We start from the raw sequence: 18,727 nt of genomic DNA, 5'->3' as shown, positions 1-18,727 counted from the left end.
ATTAAAAAAAAAAATTTATATTAGGATACAATTTTGTATATATATTTAAATATACATTTTATTTTATATACTTCATCATGAATAATATGTGTAATATATACATTTCAGAACGGATATATAAGTAGAATCTATTTATAATTCAAACATCGCCATTTAGTTAGTTAAAATATTCAAACATAAATTCGTACCTAATTAATTATATAACTTATTACGAATTAACATTTCTCCTTCATTTTCAAAACACCAATACTTTCCATAACTCATTTAAAATAAAGAAATAATTCTTAGTTTTGTAGTATCAATATTATAATTCAAAAATTAAAATGTAATATAACAATTCATGCTTTTAGGTATTTTAACGAGACACTAAAAATATTTTGATAGATTCCTAGAATAGGAATTAATTACTAAGTTTAATAAAAAGTTAATTTCATAATTGATTATTAACAATTTAAAGTAATGACTGGAGGATACAAGTGAGTGCTGATATTATTTATAACTAGTCATTTCTCGGTCGTTTTTTCCTCTTACCTAGGTGTATAAATATATCAAGAACTCCCGAAAAATAGTTATCGACCAGTCATTTTCTTAATTAGATCATTGTCTAATAAATAAGCAAGCAATTTATATTTGTAGCCATTTGAAAAAATCCAACTCCATTTTTCAAATAAATTATAAGTTGTTCTTTTTTTGTATTGTAGTTCTTTATATAAAAAATTAACTCAAATTCTTTTGTACTAAACAATAATTCTAAATAGTAATAAACTATTATAATAATTTAATAGTACAACTAAATGTATAAATGTATAAATGAACAAATATAAAATTCACTAATTTATGTTTTACAACCGTCCAATTTTGCACAATTATACAATTATAATATTAATAGTTAAATAATTTACATTCCATAATAAAAATACAAACAATAATTAAAATTGATAAATAAACCAAGAAAAATAAAGATAAGATTCAATTATTTAGCTGAAATTTCAGCAAAGTCAATTATATGAATTTTGATATTAAAAAAAAAAACTGTATATCACAGAACGTTTTAAGTAAAAATAAAAAATTTTTGCAATAATGTTTCAATATAAGGATATAAATTTCAAACTAACAATATTATTTATTTTCACAAATATTTTTTGCTTTTGTTCAAGTTATTATTTTTGTCGAGTGACATTTAATACTCTATCTCGACTATGCTCCCTAGTTGGAGGAGAATGTCGAGACTTTCTACTTCGCTTAATCTTAGCCATGCTATCTTCTCCGAAAACATCTCCAGTTCTTAGAGCTGAAATTAGATCATCAAATTCTGCTTTTTCTCCAGAAGTTCCATTAATGGAAACTTGAGTACCTGCTCGTCGACTTGTAGAACTGTTTGGTATTACTCCATTACCCTCTTTACAGTGTTTACGATCTAATGTCAACTTTTTCAACTATTAGAAAAATATTTTAATTAAAAATCAAGTTACATTACTAAAACAGTGACATTGTTGCTATTATTAAAAACTATGTTATAATAATATTGAAAAAAAGTTATTTATTAAAAAAATACATTTACAAAAAAAAAAAAACAATAATTTTTTGAAACATTTATTCGATATTATTAAACAAAAAATTACAATTGGTCTCATAATATGTTAATAAAAAATTGTTTGTACCTCTCCTTCCTGACGAGCTCTTTTTTCTTCTTCTTCGCGTCTCTTTTTAATGTTAATATTATCATGACGAGATTCAACCAAAGCAGTTAAAAATGAGTCAAAAATAGCAAAAAAATCATCTGGTTGTATTGTTGAGTTGTCTTCACCAAACAATCTAACAGCCCTGTCAAACTGATTAACTCAAAGATTAGAATTCAATTGAAAATTTATCACCTTTATTCTGATTTAAACTCACTCTTGTTTTCATATCTTGAAATAAATCTTCAAGCTCAGAAAATCTACAAGTAGCAGTGGTTAAAAATTCTTTCATGACTGGTAAGAAATTGTCACCAGGCACTGCTGGTTGAACTCTCTGAAATTCTATTTCACGTTCAACTTCCTTTAAATTATTTCTCAATTGTGACATGTCTTTTTCAAGTTCTGCCAAGCTAACTTTTGAAGCCTCACGAACATGAGGTATATCTTCTTCCAGAAGTAAAACATCTTTAAACTGTAAATTACAAAGTTTAGAGCATATATAGAAATAGAAACTGTGTAAATAGTTAAAACCTTTTTGTCAGCCATATCCACAATAAAGTGTAATAGAGTGGTGCCACGTACAGAACTTGATTTTGTATCAGATAATCTATTAAGTGATGATAATCGGAAGCCCCATGCATTTCCCCTTGCTCCTTTATTCATATAATTTCCAAGTGCCAATACTAATTCTAATAACTTTCGAAGACGTCTAGATCGAGCAACTTCTCTTGATGCTTCCATCACAACTTTTGCTCTACCTTCAACTTCTCCAGTCCAAGTCACAAATTTTTTTTTGTAAACTAAACTCCTAAGTCGCTGTTCATAATGTGCTATCCTAAAAAATACATAAATAAAAATGAGAATGTGATCTAAGTAGAAATAAAAGAATTACATACTTTGATATTTCATATAAGAAACGATCAGCTCTAGCTAGACTGTCCAAATCATAGCTATGTTCTTCCAGTAATGCAGCTTCATCTGGTCCAGGTGTAAATTTTAGAAGTTGCTCAACCATATCTAATGGAAAAATATCTTTAGTATCCATGTCCAGTATAACCCTAGCTATTTCTTCATCAGACATTTTTAATTTTGACAGTAAAATAGTGCAATTTTGAGCTCTTCGCCCATCAATTACAGACAAAATTTTAGCTTTGTTTTTAATTGGTTGTTTCGTGTCTTCAGACAATTCTTCATTCTGCAAAAAAATAGATCATAAATTTTTATTTTATATGAAATTTAAAATGCTTTATCGACTTACAACTGTCCCATTAATCTTTTGATTTTGGTATGCACAAAACAGTTTATCAACAGTCTCAAGATCAATAGATGAATACATTTTTCCTTCATCAATATCAGCCCATACGGTTCCTGCTATTTTAGTTTCTGGTAATTTAGACCAATTAAATGATTTTAATGGTGCAGTTGGCTTAGGAATTTCTACAGATCTTTGTCTGCTGACTAGAGGAGGTAAACAACCAGGTGGTGGTGGAAGATTAGGTGTAGGAAACTGTAAAGGAGGGGCTGGTGGAGGTACTGGAGGAGGAACTGGAACACGGACTTTGAGCAACGATGGAGGTGAAGGTGGTGGAATAGGTACAGACAAAGAAGAAGAACCTAAGTTAACTTTGGCATCGTCAGGTAAACTTCCATTATTCAATAATGTTTCTAATTTTCTTCTTTCTTCTTGTTCATACATTATACGATGTTGCAGTTCACTAGTTGTATCTTCTAATTCTGATAATTTCTGTTTAGTTTCTAAATGAGTGGAAAGCTCTTTTTCTAAACGTTCTTTGAGCCTAGCAATACTAGCTTCCATATCTTCCTATCATGATCAAAATAATAATTGTTTCTTAGTATGAAACACTAACTGTAAATTAAATTATAAAACAAGAATGTTAACATACTTTTTCTTGATTTCTCAAATCTAGTTCTTGTTCTTTCTTGGCTAATATAGCAACAATGTTATTGTTTTCTTTTTCCAATTCTTCTGCTTTGTTTTTAGCAGCAGCAAGTTCCTCTTCCTTTGCTAGCCTGTTTTCAATAATTATAAAAGTTATTTTACAATTATTATTAACACATTTATTAATAATAATAATTTATCTTAAGTAAAAAATATTTATTAAAACATACTGTTGAACTATTTCTTTCACATTTATATTGATGGGTGATACATCGTTATCAATACCAGAGTCAGTTTGTAGAGTGATTTGTTGCACAATTCGATCAAATAAAAGCCAATGTTGAGGTAAACTTCCATAATCCACTAAAAACAATATTTTTTTTGTTTAAAATAAATTTGTGAGAGTATATTTTTTAATTAACAAAAAATCTTACATGGCAATAGTAAGAAATGTTGTAAAAGTGATAGAAAATGAGAATATGCAGGAGAATGACTCAATTTTCTACGAATTAAATCAAACATTGATGTTGCACTTTGTGTATCAACTTGTTCCTAATTATATATAATAATTACTTAGTTGTTTACTAATTAAATATCATATAAATATTTTTTGTTTAAATACCTGCTCAAATTTTCTAGCTAACTCTTTTTCATCTTCATTTCGAACCATTTCAAAGAAATCCATATGTCGATCTAATGTTTGATTTTCGAGTTCTCTTAGTTTATTTATAATATTCTTTAGTCCAAGTTGTAGGAATTCATACCTCAAATGTAATCTAAATTCTAAGCTTTCTTGTCCAGGACCATAACTTAAAACAGCATTAATAAATGACATAATAGCAGTTTTTACTGTTAAATCATCTCTATAAATGCCAGTATTTCTATCTAAATCGTTAATTACTCCTTGAAATCGAGCACGTTCATGTGCATAATCTCTGTAATCAGTCATAGCATCCAATACTTTTTTATGACCTCCAGGAACTAAACAAGATGCACCAAGAATTTCTAGAACGGCTACCTTAGTGCGAGGATTTTCAGTTATTAAACTTCTAGCAATAGTACTTATAGCACTAGGATGAGCAAGAACATGAGATCTTCCCGTCTATAAATATATTAGGAGTTGTATTGTTTATATAAATGAAGCTACATAAATAATTTAGTGTATTACACATTATTTGACACATTTTTCAAAAATTCATTAGCAATATGAAAATTGTGCAAAAAAATTTATTTTTATAAGTTGTATATCATTTAAAGAATATCTCAGATCTGATTGACAACTCTAATACTTTTTGATCAAATTATTTCTTTGTCAGTTAATTTTTTTAACAATTATTACCTTCTTAGTTTATATTAAAATGGTATTTTTCATTATTTAACTTTAATAAAAAATAAATAAATAAAAATACTTTTAAATTTTTTTAATTTCAAAATATTAATTTTTTAGTCCTTTTTTATGAACAATTTTGATAAATTCATAACAGTTATAGAACAAGTACTCAGGCCAAGTTAAAAGCATATTTATACAAAAAAGTTAGTATGTAGCACGAGTATGTGCAGGCTATACTGGTGTACATATATTATGCCAACGATTCAGAACCATTTTAAGTAATAAATTGATTTTAACTCAATAAATAATTATCCTAAAACTATTACTGACCCGTTAAAATTGTTAATAAGAAATAGACTAAAAAATTACTATTTTGAAATTTTTAAATTTAAAAAAATTGTATCTTTATTTTTTCTTACATAGATAAATAATAAAAATATACTTCTAATGTAGTCTAAGAAGGCAATAATTATTAAAATAAAAAATTTCAATAAAATAATAATCTGATCAAGTTATTAGTGTTGTAAATTAGATCTAAAACACTCTGTATGTTGGTGTCTTAATGAAATGAAAAAAATTAAGATTAATACAAAGAATATAAATCTATTAAACAGGCTTTTGAACTAAAAATTTGAGACCAATAAGTCTAAAACTCTTTATTAAAAATGGACCAGAAGTCGTCATTTTTGATTTTTTATTATTTACTTGACACATTATACATATTAAATTGAATATAAAATTATAATTGATTATTTTAGATCTTTGTGTTAGAGTTTGATGAAACTAAAAAAGGGTTTTTTATTGAATATTAGTACACATAATCTCCACATTAACAAGTTTTAAAATTTAAAAATTTGCTTATCTTCCATTAGTACTAATAATGGGAGAACAGTCATTTTCTTTTTTACAGTTTTATATGATTTCATTTTATAGGGATTTTGACACTGATTTTGAATTTAGACTTATTAAGACCGTATCTAGTTTTTGAGATAATTATTATAAAGTAATTGCATAATAATAACATGGTTAATCATCATAAGCAAAGCAGACACAATTATGTGTATTTTTTAATTTTATTTGTACCACTTTGAAGGCCCGATGTTTCTGTAACTTTGTCTTAAGATTATATAGTAATGCAAAAATATTTTTCATTTTAGGGCAAAATTAACATACATAATTGCTTCCAAGATATAACATCAAAAAATATAAAAATAACATTACTAAGTTGAATACATATAAATGCATATAGTTCATAATCCTGGTCATAAAAAAATAAAACATGTTTTTTAAATTTTCCTAAGTTGATATTTAAAAAGAGTTGTACAAAATTTGAAAATGTGTCCAACAAGTTTAACTATTTTTTGTATCTTTTTAGTTGAATTCATTTTTTTTTTTCTTAAGTTAAACTTATGTAAGGAAAAGGCTTTGCCTGACTATTAAGTATTAACATCCAGAAATTTATTGTGCTTTTTTTATTGTAAAAAGAGGAAATTAATTTATGAATGTATAAAAAAATGTATGCCTCTATAATAATTTTGTACAAAAAAACTCATTTTTATTTTCAATAACATATTATTAGTTGTCACCTAATTTAAGGGGAAGGGTGAACGCATGCTCCTTGAGCCACCTCTTTTATATCATTATTTCAATTACTCCAAAATAAAGCAATACTTAAAAACAAAAATAGTATTTGTAGCAAATTTTTGAGTTTTTTCTGTATTGCCGTTAATACAAAAACGATAATTTTTTAATGGTGTATTTATAAAATATACAAAGTTAATATTTTTTAAATACTTATAAAATTATCTATTAGTAGCTTAAAGTTTTATAATTATAAGTTAAACCAAAATATAGTAGAAAGTTTAGCTTTTTTTTTTTTGTAAATGACACTTAAACTAACTTAAAAAATACAAAAATTTCGTTAAACATGATAGAACAGTCTAAAATTTTATACAAACTCTTATTAACCATCATAAAATCAATTTAAAAAAGTTAAACAAAATTATTTTTATAATTTTTTGTGACGATTTCCTGTGTATTTATTGTTTAATTACTCTATAAATATCTCAAAAACTACATATGATATATAAAATCTTAAGTAAGATTCAGAATTAGTGTCCAAATTTCCAAATATAATTCATATAAAAATTGTAAACAATAAAAATTTGTTTATTTAGTCCTGTATAATTTTCATATTTAGTTACTGATAATTTAAATGCTAATAAAAATAACTTATATACATATTCATAAAATAAATAAAATTATAATTACTGAATTATTCATCAGAGCTTTAATACATCCAATAATTGATGTGTGCATTGAACCTTGTTGAGTGTCATAATCCATAGAAGATAAAACTTCTAATAGAGTAACTAGACCATCAGCTTGAACAAATCTTAGCACAAAACTGTGGGGTTGAGTTCTAAGAGCTGTCTTTAATGAATCAAATAAACTCATGTTTTCATTTATATCTTTATCTCCAGATAATGTCCCTATACTTTGAATATAGTGATCTGGAGACTGAGATAAATCTGTTGTACTTTCTTGGTCCTAAAATATTATTATTTTTATTATATTATAAGTTGTGTTTCATTTAAAGTAGATGCTTACTTTTTTTTTACTACAATAAATTTGCCATTTCTTTTCAGCTGGAAGTTCAAGCATTGCAGTTTTGTTGGGAGCAGTAAGATCTAGTTCTTCCTAAAAATATAAAGTGATTACATTTTTATTTATTAAAACCCATTTTAAAACGAATGAATACTTTTTGAAAGTATTTTCTTCACGTAATAATACGAGCTGAGTATGATGGCTCGCATTACTAATCGGGGACGTTTGTATGTTATATAAATGGAAAATGATGATTGTATAATAATGCCCTAAACAATTATCTATGCACGTATATCTCAAGATCAAATTTAACCATGACACTTACAACTAACTCGGCAAATAGCTTATCCAGTTCGGACTTTTCTGGCATAGGAAGTGTGGGAGTCATCGTCTGAAGTGATAATGTACCAGAGTTATCTACAACACAATATGTGATTTCTGGAGGTTCATCATCCTGAAACAATAATCGTTAAAAATTATTCCATTGATCTCTATTACTTATTAAACAAATATCGACATTGATTAAAATACAAAACTTTTATTTTTATTCAAAATATCAATTTCTTAATAGGTGGGATTAATACTTAAAAATTAACAATATTAAAATATAATTAAGATCAAATGCGTATACCTATAATTACCAACTAATTATATTTAAAATGAAAAAACTTGTGAAATATTCAGTATTTTACGTTAAAAATAAATACAACTGAAAAAACTTAAAAATAATATTTGACCTTGAATAAAACCACGATGGCTTCCATCATGATGTGTTATTATCCAATTTAATTTATATTGATATTAAGTGACACGTACGTGACATTTTTTTAATAAAAAAATTAACTTTTCAATGTGATAAGATATTTCTACTTTCTAATTTTATCTTCGATTTTAAGTAATACAAGAATAGTTACTTATTCTTTCACGGATAATAGTATCTAAATAATACCAGTTATATAACTCAAATAAAATATAATATCTATATTGTATTGTTAGCAAATGCCAGTGGCGATTTAGAAGAGACAACAACATTCCCAATTTACAATTATAAAAGGGTCACAGCAATCTTATAATTTTGAAAAAATTAAGTATTCATGAATAAATGATTGTAAAATACGTTTTTTGAATCTTAAAAATAAAAAGAGTATTGAAAGTTAAATGGTATTATACTGATCAAAGGAAACAAAAACATTTTTAAAAGCATAATTAAATTTTTTTTAATGTAAATTTTAAAATAAATCTATAAGATTTAAAAAACATATAAATCATTACTTTAATAAAATTATACCGTGACTCATAGACACATCGTCTATAATTAATAGAGTGAAAGCACACGATAAGTTGACTATTTTCGATGGAAGAAATTATACTAACGATTTTACACGTTTATAGCCCTTGGCTATTAATTATAAAAATAAAAATAAGAGAACAAACTTGACTTAGGTTTAAAAAAAAAAAAAAAAAAAAAAATGAAAAAGTCCACTTTCCGTATTACAATAATTTCTAGCACTTGCCTATAATATCATGAAGATTAATTATTTGAGAAGTGATAAGTTAGTTAAAGAAACTCGTCAAAAACGTAATAAGTATGCACAGTGCAATACAGTATTACACTTAGGTTTCGCAATGAGGTCGAAATTATCTTCTTCAAGCTCAATAATACAAATTATAACCGAAAAGTTAATATTTAGAAACTTAATTTGTAATTTAAATATACATTATATGATTTTTATTAAAACTGAAAAAAATTAAAAAATGGCAATATAATTGTAGTCAATTTATTATATCAGTGGGCCACAAAAATTAGTAATATTCTCTAAAATACAGTGGAGAGCAAATGATTTTGCCATGAATGGGAATGAAAACCTTTTTGATACATATCATTATGGGAGCTGTGCCTCCATACTCCAGAGCCTTTTGTATTATAATATCAAAATATTAAGGATTATTAGATATGCATAAATGTCTTTCTTCTTATTAAGCCTATTTCAAATTTAATTTATTTTAGAATTATACATTGTTGAATTTACCTACGTATAAATAATAACTAAGACTAGAAATTTAATGTTCCAAATTTGTAGGATTTATCATTTTTTCATATTAATTATGCTCGATAAGTTTCCAAATTATAAAATATATAATGAAAAATGGTATGCCAATGGAGGTGATATATCCCACTAATTTGACCCAAAATGCCAAAATATGAAAATCAATTACAAATATATATATATATATCATTTTCATCAATATTAATATATATATATTAATATTGATGAAAATGTTTGAGTATAAAATGTGCTTATTAGAAAGTTTGCACGCCCTAAAAAAAGTGAAATGATACCACTGGATTCATAGCGTCAAAAATTAAAAATTTTAAATATTTTTTTAAAAGCAAAATAAAAGTTGTTGGATATAATTAAATGTTTTATTTAACTCTTGTTAACATTGATTTTTTAACGCTTACTTGTTCATTAATTTTCAAACAGAAACATGTCAAAAATCGTCGTGACATGCCAGTAAAAGTGGTTTCTTAATTGAGAATTAATTATGCATACTATTATTTGACACTTAATGATAACAAAAAAAAATTTTTTTTTGACAATACAAACTTGTGTATGTTTAATAGTATCAAAATAATATATAAAACATATGAATATTTGTTTATGGATTCTGTCGTCATACCAATAAAAATTGTTCACACCTAAAAAGTGCACTTATCTCAAATTATTATAAGAGTCTAAAAATAATTTATAAAAGGATAATCTTGCCTTGATTCCATTATGATCCTTAAATTTACATATAATGTCAACATAAAATACCTATTTATGGTTACACTTTTTTCTTTTCAATAAAAAAGTGTAACTACCAGTGATAATAAATAAATAGTACAATCGTTAATTAGCCAATCAAAATTTCTTGTACATAATAAATTAATAGATCTAGAAAACATGAATGCGCTTTGCTTATGAAATTACAGCGACAGTCACCTGCCTGGTATTAACTGCGAGGACACCTATAATGACATAAATAATTGCTACGACATAAATAATTTTATTTCCCTGTGGTTTCACTAATCTTAACCTTTGTAGAAAAAAAATTAACATTAAATTGCCCTTGATGATAATATAACCAAGAAGGAAATCAAATTATATCCAATGATAAGTTTTAATAATTATAAATTATTATTGTTAATTATTCTATGGATAACATTAAATAAATTTTTAGGATTTAAAATTAAACAACAAACGTATCAACCAAAATTGGGATTTTTCAATTATTAATATATTTTAACTAATATATAAAATATTTTTTATCGTGATAATGGTGTATGATTAATATTATTGGAAAACATATTTTTTTAATAAAAAATACATTTTTCCATTAGCTTAAATGGAAAATGAAATTTAATTGTGCTCTCTTAAAATATATGAAATTGGTTGATATGCTTCTTGAATCCTAAATTCTCAAATTATGAACAATAATTGAACATACCTGTAGACAACCACACCATCCTTTTCGCCCTCGTGTGCTAGGCGTTGGCATAATACCTGATAACCTTTCAGCTAAACCCGCCATGGTGCGGGGTACAGTCTGAAATATAAAAAATATAATTCATTATATCGGCATAAAAACACAATACTAAATTTTACGTCTAAATGGATTAATATCTATACGTTATTCATTTCTATCATTAAACAATGATTTTCACAAAAAAAGTATTACTAGATAAAATAAAATGTATTTTTAGACACCATAGTGAATAGTAGATTTGAGACAAAAAAATATATATTTAGAAATGATTACGAGGGTTAACTTTTGAAAGTTGCATGGAACTATTAGTGTATTTTTACTCTAATCCGATGGAGTCTAAATTAAAATTTAAGTAGATGACTAGTAGTATAGTATCAGACATTGTTTTATGTTTATTGAATAATAATATTACTAAGTTGTACATTTTTATTATCAAAACAGTAAAAATTGCCTAATTTATATAATCACAATGGGGATTTTATTGTATCTAAAAATAGCATTCTAAAATTGTTTTTTTTCATTATTATGGTTTATGTTCAAAAATAAAATATAACAAATAGATCACTAGTGTTAAGTAAAAAAAAGATTAAACATTCATAATTGAACAATGTAAGTGGGAGTGTCAGAATAAATAAATGTAAACAGAGTTAAACACAGTATTAAGTACTTTTTCTTAAAAATTTCATAGGCTTTTTAATAAGAAATATTTGCAATAGCTATCTGTTAACAGATTTTTAATTGTTAATCATGACACAGCTGAATGATTAAATGGTCATGTCAGCTATTCAAGAAAAATGGTTTAATAGCAATATATGTGTACACATAAATTAAGCAAAATTTTACAATAATAAGACATATTTTAGGTCTATTGGTAAAAATAAAATTATTAAGATTGAATCGAACATTCCATTTCTACATTTTCTGATGCCCGATCAAAATCATACTTTTATTAACATCTAAGACGACAGTAAACATTTTTTTACAATCTTGAACGGAATAATTTAATTATAGCTTGTAATTGATGTTAAACAATTGTTTTATTGTTACATTTCCTTTCGGATAACTTTACTGTTGTAATAACAAACGGAAATAAAATCACATAGTTCAATAAATGTCATCTAAAATCACTATTAATCTTTTCCGAACTACCTCACGCTGGTTTTCACTTTCAAAGAGTGTATCAACCTTGTCACAATTCTAGGCATCTATTATCGTTAACAAAATAGTTTACCGTGTATACGTGATATGATCGTTTACGGATTTTCAAGTAACCTTGCACGAAAGAACTACTTTTTTTTTACCCTGACGTCCTCACGCAGTGGTTTTAATGCAACAAAAACTAATGGATTAGTATATATATATATATATATATATTACTCTATAATCGTTAATTTCACATTAATTGTTATGGTTTTTTTAAACTTCGTTTAAAATTATATTTTAATTGATTAAAATACGTCTCCACAGGTTATCTAGTTCTAAATGGACAGTTGTATGTGGTTTACGCATGTCTTCTAAGAATGCCCTAAGAATGAAAGGTCTAGACCAGCACATTTAGTTGTAAGTCAACGGGTCAAATAATTTGCTTATGCAAAAATAATAAGATTTTATAATGGAAGTAATAAGGAATGTGAAAGCTTCATATCACAGTAGGAAGCAAATGGATCCAGTAATTTATTAAATTGCACACTTGTATACAAAAATTATTTGAGTACATACGTTATGGCTGAAATTTGCATAAAATTATAGCACATAAAAAATTAGGGGACATATTATAATAACTTAATAATATTAAATAAAAAAACTTTTAATAGAATTTAATTGTTCTTGTGATTTCAATCTATCAAAACAATTTTTTTTAGAAATAGTCAACTTTAAAGATTGACACATTTTTTGTCAATATAATGTCATGTTTCTAGTATGTCATGATGAATGCATTTTTGATTAGCTTAATTAAAAAAAAAATAATTCGTAATGTACGTAATATTTTAAGCGGTTGAAAAATTCCATTATAAATAATGGAATATTCTTAAAATATAATATTAGATAGTGTATTTTTTTGAAAAAAACAATAAAGTCTCTTAACAGACATTTTGTTAAGTTTAATTAAGGACAAGAATTCGATGCAATTATTAATTTGATTAAATAGTCTTGAATACACGAATTAAAAAAAAAATACTTTATCATTCAGTAAATTTAAATGTAGGTGGATAGGATATTAAAGAAGAATAGTTTTTGTTTTAATCTCGCCTACAGGAGACAAGCCAATAATATTTTATCGTAAGGAAAACCATACTAATTGTTTTTCCTCGTTGTTTTTACAGAGCTATTCCGAGTTGGGATTACAAGAGTATACGCGCGTTTACTCTTTTAACGTTACGCATTTTTTATATTACTGATCCACTGATCTCATACATTAATCTATCGACATGTGGGTGGGTGTATATCGAACAAGACGTTTTTAAAAGTCCGTCAACAAAGTAAGTATAATAGGTAAGAAGAGTTCTCGATCGTCACGTTAATTTTCTCTTGTGAACGAATTTGTTAATTTTATCCGTTTGACCTTTCGTTAATCTGATGATGTCTATTATATATGTTAGAGTAAACTCTTAAAAAAATAGAAGCACGTAGTCGAATAGAGAAAGAATAAAATATTAATAAATGGGCTAACACGAATTAAACACAAAAATAATAGTTATATGCTGTTATGAAATAAATATTAATTCTTTTATAAGTAATTTACATGCTCGATAATATTACAATCTAGGCGCTTGATTATTAAGTATTTGAAAATGTACACATCTAACGCCAATAAAAATAATCTTAGAAGTTGATTTAAAAAACAATTTAGTGCAATTAAAACTATAAAAAAATTATTTATTTCCACAGTACATTTTTAATAAGAACTTTGTTTACAAGTTGACACGTTTATTACCATTTAAAGTATTTCAAGTGTACAATATTACTATAATACTGTGGTTAAGTAGATTAACAGAGCTAAAGACGTTGCCAAGTGTCCACAATGTTGACCTCGGACGTCTGCATTCAACAGACTTTTATAGCAAAAGTTTACCTATTTCCTGTATATTAATCATATTCAATACAATCTAAAGTCTACAACAGTATATAAATTAGATCATTGATCCTTGAACCATTTAAATGAAAAGTTTACAATTTATGTAGAACGTTTTAAAAACTACAAAAAGCATAACTGAATCGTGTAGTGATGTTCAGTAATTTAGTAATCACGTCTCCAGATAAAGAAGAAACCATCTGTTAAATAGACTAAACGAGGCGGTAAGTGGCTCAATCCATTTAAATTATTTAAGACTGAAACCGTGGTAATTTATAATTTTCATGCCGCGTTAAAAGGCCGTCAAGTCAAATAATGAAAGATATTGATCAATATCAACGTTTTTCTTTAGGTGGTCAGAATATTATTAGAGTTCCCTCGTTCATGATAAAATATTTTGAGTCGTTCAACGTTTAGAACTAATGATGTAGAAATAATAAAAATGTAATGCTTGCTTAGGCAAGACCACGTGGGGGGGGGGCAAGTGTTACCCCTTACCTCCAGCAGTAAATTTATGGCTTATTTTAGAGCGGAAAATTGCATTTTTTATTATGTTTTACTCGTACCCGAAAAAATATATAACATGGTTGCGATTCTACTAATTTTCACCTTTTTTTTAATCTAATTTTTGTACATCATTTAGTTGTAGTATTCATAAGGCTTATTTTTAATTAGTTTGACAATAATATATTATAATGAACCATATTAAAATTGTAATTATATCATTCATTAAGCACTATCACACTCACGTGATCATTGATATGTACTCATTAGTTTACAAATTGTAAAATTATAAACATACAAATTATTGTGAAATTTAGATTCGTATCGTTTTATGGTAGTTATGTTAAATACTGTCAGATATCATCAACATATCTACATATCGTACATATGTTCCAACTATGCCGTTTGTCCACTGATGGGTATTTTTATATTATTTATTTAATAGGTCATTTTTAGCTACCCATTAAAAAAATTGATTGGAGACTAGTAGTTTTGATCAATTAGTTATAAAATAGAAAATTAATGTATAATAATAATACTTTTATCTTTTTTTGTATTAATTTTAGGCTAATCAAAGATGTACCCAATTAGTTTTAATATTTTCTCAACGCGTCTAACGATACATAACACACCCACATAGACTTGTAAAGTGTTCCGGGTCATTGGTGAAAACAATACGAAATTTATGATTATGAAAACAGAACCTTTCCATGTCAATGTCCAGTCTGGAATACAAAATGCAATTTTAGTATTCGACAAATCTCATCAAAGCAAGCAGGAATAATATAAATTATAACTCCGTTTTGTTTTTGTGACACTTGACTGATTAGCATGTAATTTGTACCTAAAAATACAATTGATAATACTTTCACAGATTTAACTTCATACTATTAATGTACCGTTTCGTGAATTTGTGAACTTCCTTCAACTTGTAGATATTTTGAGAATACAGCAATTAACATTTACAAAATAGAGTCCCCAGTACCTTATATTTAATCATTGGGTTAACGGTATGAGTAAACAATATAACAGAATTAAATTTCAGTATTTTGTCATTTTTAAGACAAATTAACAGCTAAACAACGTTTGGAAAATTCTACTTGATGATTTGTGTATGCATAAATACTTTGTTATAGTAGTTAAATTAATATTAAAAATTTCATTTCATTCGAATCTTTTAACACAACATAAACGTTTAAAATGTTTTGGGATAACCGAGAAATAAAAATTGTTTTAATATGTATCACAATAGTTAGATCTTAAGTTAAATAACAAGTCAATCGGTTTTAAACAACTCCCAAAAAATAATATCAGTGATAAATTTTGCCGATTAATTTTATTGGCGTACAAAAATATATTTGCTGCGCTATTATAAAGTAATAACCAAACATGAATAGCGGCTCCATTATGTTATTATTTTCAGTTTAAGCTCAATTAAAAAATAGGTTGATTCAAACAAAATATCGAAAGTAGTTGTTAAGCCTATTTATTAATTTACGATTATGTTCATCGTAACATAGTTTATGTAATTTTTTTTTTTGAATATCTAGTATTGCAAAATGTCATTAAATCAAACAACATTCAGAATACATTGTCATGCTTATCGTCACTAGTGTTTTTCCTGGTGCATTTTAAACGAGTTTTAAAAATAATGTTGTACTACTATATTGGAATTGGATTCTAAACATAAGTCGCCGATAACCAAAACACGATAATTATTACACAAAATAACTGCCGTATCTTGTACAAGTTTTCTTTTTCAAAATTCCTTTCTAATACATAACATATTTTTTTTTTTATATTCTGAATTAATTTTTTTCTTAAATTATTTTTGTCATTTTGGACTACATTATAAGGATATTTTTTATCATTCGTCGTCTCTAATAATAAAAGAAAAATTATTTTTTAGTTTTTTTGTTACAAAATATTTTGATAGGTCGATAACAACTTTAAGATAAGTACTTATTGAGTTAAAAGCGTTTAAATATATAGAATGGGTATGAAAAATGGACAGAGTATACGTACACAAGTATGAGCTGTGCCCGTTCTACATTCCCACTCAATGTATATAAATATTATTTGATAAGTACTTATCATAAAATTGCTATCGATCCACCGAAATGTGTTTGTAGAAAAATGCTAAAAAATGGCTTTTTTGAAATTTGAAAAACTATAAAATGAAAAATTGTTTTTTCTTATTAGAGACAAATAATAACAAATTTGTTTTTAACGTAATCCAAAACTATCGAAAGTATAGAAAAAACCCGAAATATTCACTGGATAAAAAGTTATGAAAGATGACAAAACCTAAAGAAATACTCTGTATAAAGTAAGTTTTATAAAAATATATAATAAAAAGAATAAAAATATAAAACAAGTATCAATAGTAGTATAGTAGTAAGTAGCATGTATGCCGATGCGAAAATAACACGAATCCAACCATAATTTTAGTAAATGAGATATAATTGGAAATACAGAATTAAATTTGTAAGGTGAAATATAAATCATTATGTTATATTATACTCTTCAAATCTTAGTGTTGTAAAATAATAATGATATGGTAATTTATTTAGCGTCAAGTCAAAAGTGTAGTAGAATGAAATCTATATATTTTAAATATTTAAAAAAAGTATATTGAATGTTTTTGTTGTCTTTAAAAAATATGAGATGTATCGTCAAATCAAATGTGTACTTTATAATAGAAAATATTTCTAAAAATATTTTTTAGTTTCTTAATACATTTGTTATGTCGAACTCCCTATTGAATTTTTATCGATCTATATGTGTTAAACTATGTTTTGGCGACCCTTAAATCAGTTCACGACTCTACCCTCGTTGAATAACATTGCTTTATATGACAGTTATTTTTAAAAATGACGAATAAAATAATGAATCCAACTTTCATTTTATATTGTAAGCAATTTAAATATAAAATTTCATGTACATTACAATGAAAATATAAGATGGAATGAATTATTTTTCATAGACGATCTCAATAATATTAAATAAATGTATAATATTAATATTAATATTATTATTATTATTATTATTATGCAATTCTTTTAGGTCTCATAATATGACTATACCATGGTAAGTTATTTATGAATAAATCACATTATGTGATCAAAACAGGCTAAGATAGTAATTAAATATTTCATGTAATTCAACACATATAATTAAATATATTTAAGTCATTATATATTCATAAAAAATTATTTTTAATTATAATGAAATAAGAAGAGAAAATGGGAAATGTGTAGGAGTATGGTTCCCAGAGATGAAAATTGTATTAAATTAAACTATGTGATTCGTCTCATTATATGTATACCCAAAGAAAATAAATAGATTGATGTATAAGAATATTTATAATTCATTCGTTTTCAACTGGTAATTGTACACATTTTTATGGCTGTGGAGTTTTGTGAATAATATGTACACAATCCTTGTAAAGAATTAATTCTTACCAGGTTTACCAGCTTCATTTTGTTTTCAGTCAAATATTGGAGTGCATAAACAATATTAGATAAATACACAATTCGACTTAAAAATACCGCACTTAAAAAACCAATTCATGATAAAATGTTTCGAAAAATTATTGATGTATTGCACTAATGTACAATGAACGCATAATGCTGGTATAACCGGTTGCACATGACATGCTTGACTGACTAGAATCAAACAAAATAGACAGATAGGCAGTATTCTTCACTCTGTGAAACCAAAGAATTGTAGAGGTGGTGGTGGTGGTGATCGTTTATTGTTATTGTTATTTTATACCTGGCTGCTGTTAGTACGAACAAGGCATCCCGCAACCTAGCGGTGAAAGGTAATGAATTTAACTAAGACTTTAGTAAATTTCTATCACTAATAATTTTGTATTGTCCGTTAAATTAAAAATGATAACAATAATAATAAATCTATGATATTTTTGAATATTTGTTTGGTTTAAATAGAATTATTTTTCCTCATTGAATCCAAAATGTTTTATAAAATAAAAAATGTAAGGGGCCACCGGTTGATTGAAATAATAATATACATAATGGCACATAGTGGTTTTTAATTCAATTTTTCCTAATTAAATAATACTCTTAGAATATTTTTAG

At 25.8% G+C, this 18,727-nt stretch overlaps 2 protein-coding genes across 2 annotated transcripts in view; one reads left to right on the top strand and one right to left on the bottom strand.

The window, feature by feature from the left end:
* LOC126893487 (collagen alpha-5(IV) chain-like) overlaps nt 1–18,727 on the top strand; it is a 208,400-nt gene that overhangs the window by 96,626 nt on the left and 93,047 nt on the right. The gene's annotated exons all lie outside the window — the stretch shown is intronic.
* On the bottom strand, nt 762–18,267 carry LOC126910565 (disheveled-associated activator of morphogenesis 1). The gene is made up of 15 exons (XM_050693218.1): nt 18,089–18,267; nt 11,009–11,107; nt 7,842–7,970; nt 7,520–7,609; nt 7,181–7,459; nt 4,202–4,681; nt 4,014–4,131; nt 3,810–3,942; nt 3,584–3,710; nt 2,938–3,501; nt 2,576–2,874; nt 2,211–2,514; nt 1,897–2,151; nt 1,662–1,832; nt 762–1,436 (listed from the first exon to the last, which is right to left on the bottom strand). Exons 1-15 carry the CDS (start codon nt 18,104–18,106, stop codon nt 1,161–1,163), a joined length of 3,342 nt encoding a protein of 1,113 aa, XP_050549175.1. The 5' UTR covers nt 18,107–18,267; the 3' UTR covers nt 762–1,160.

Source organism: Daktulosphaira vitifoliae, unplaced genomic scaffold, assembly GCF_025091365.1.
Source record: "Daktulosphaira vitifoliae isolate Bord-2020 unplaced genomic scaffold, ASM2509136v1 Scaffold_1, whole genome shotgun sequence".
NCBI lineage: Eukaryota > Metazoa > Arthropoda > Insecta > Hemiptera > Phylloxeridae > Daktulosphaira > Daktulosphaira vitifoliae.
The sequence above is the reverse complement of the archived record's forward strand: the minus strand, read 5'-3'. Positions and strand labels throughout refer to the sequence as shown.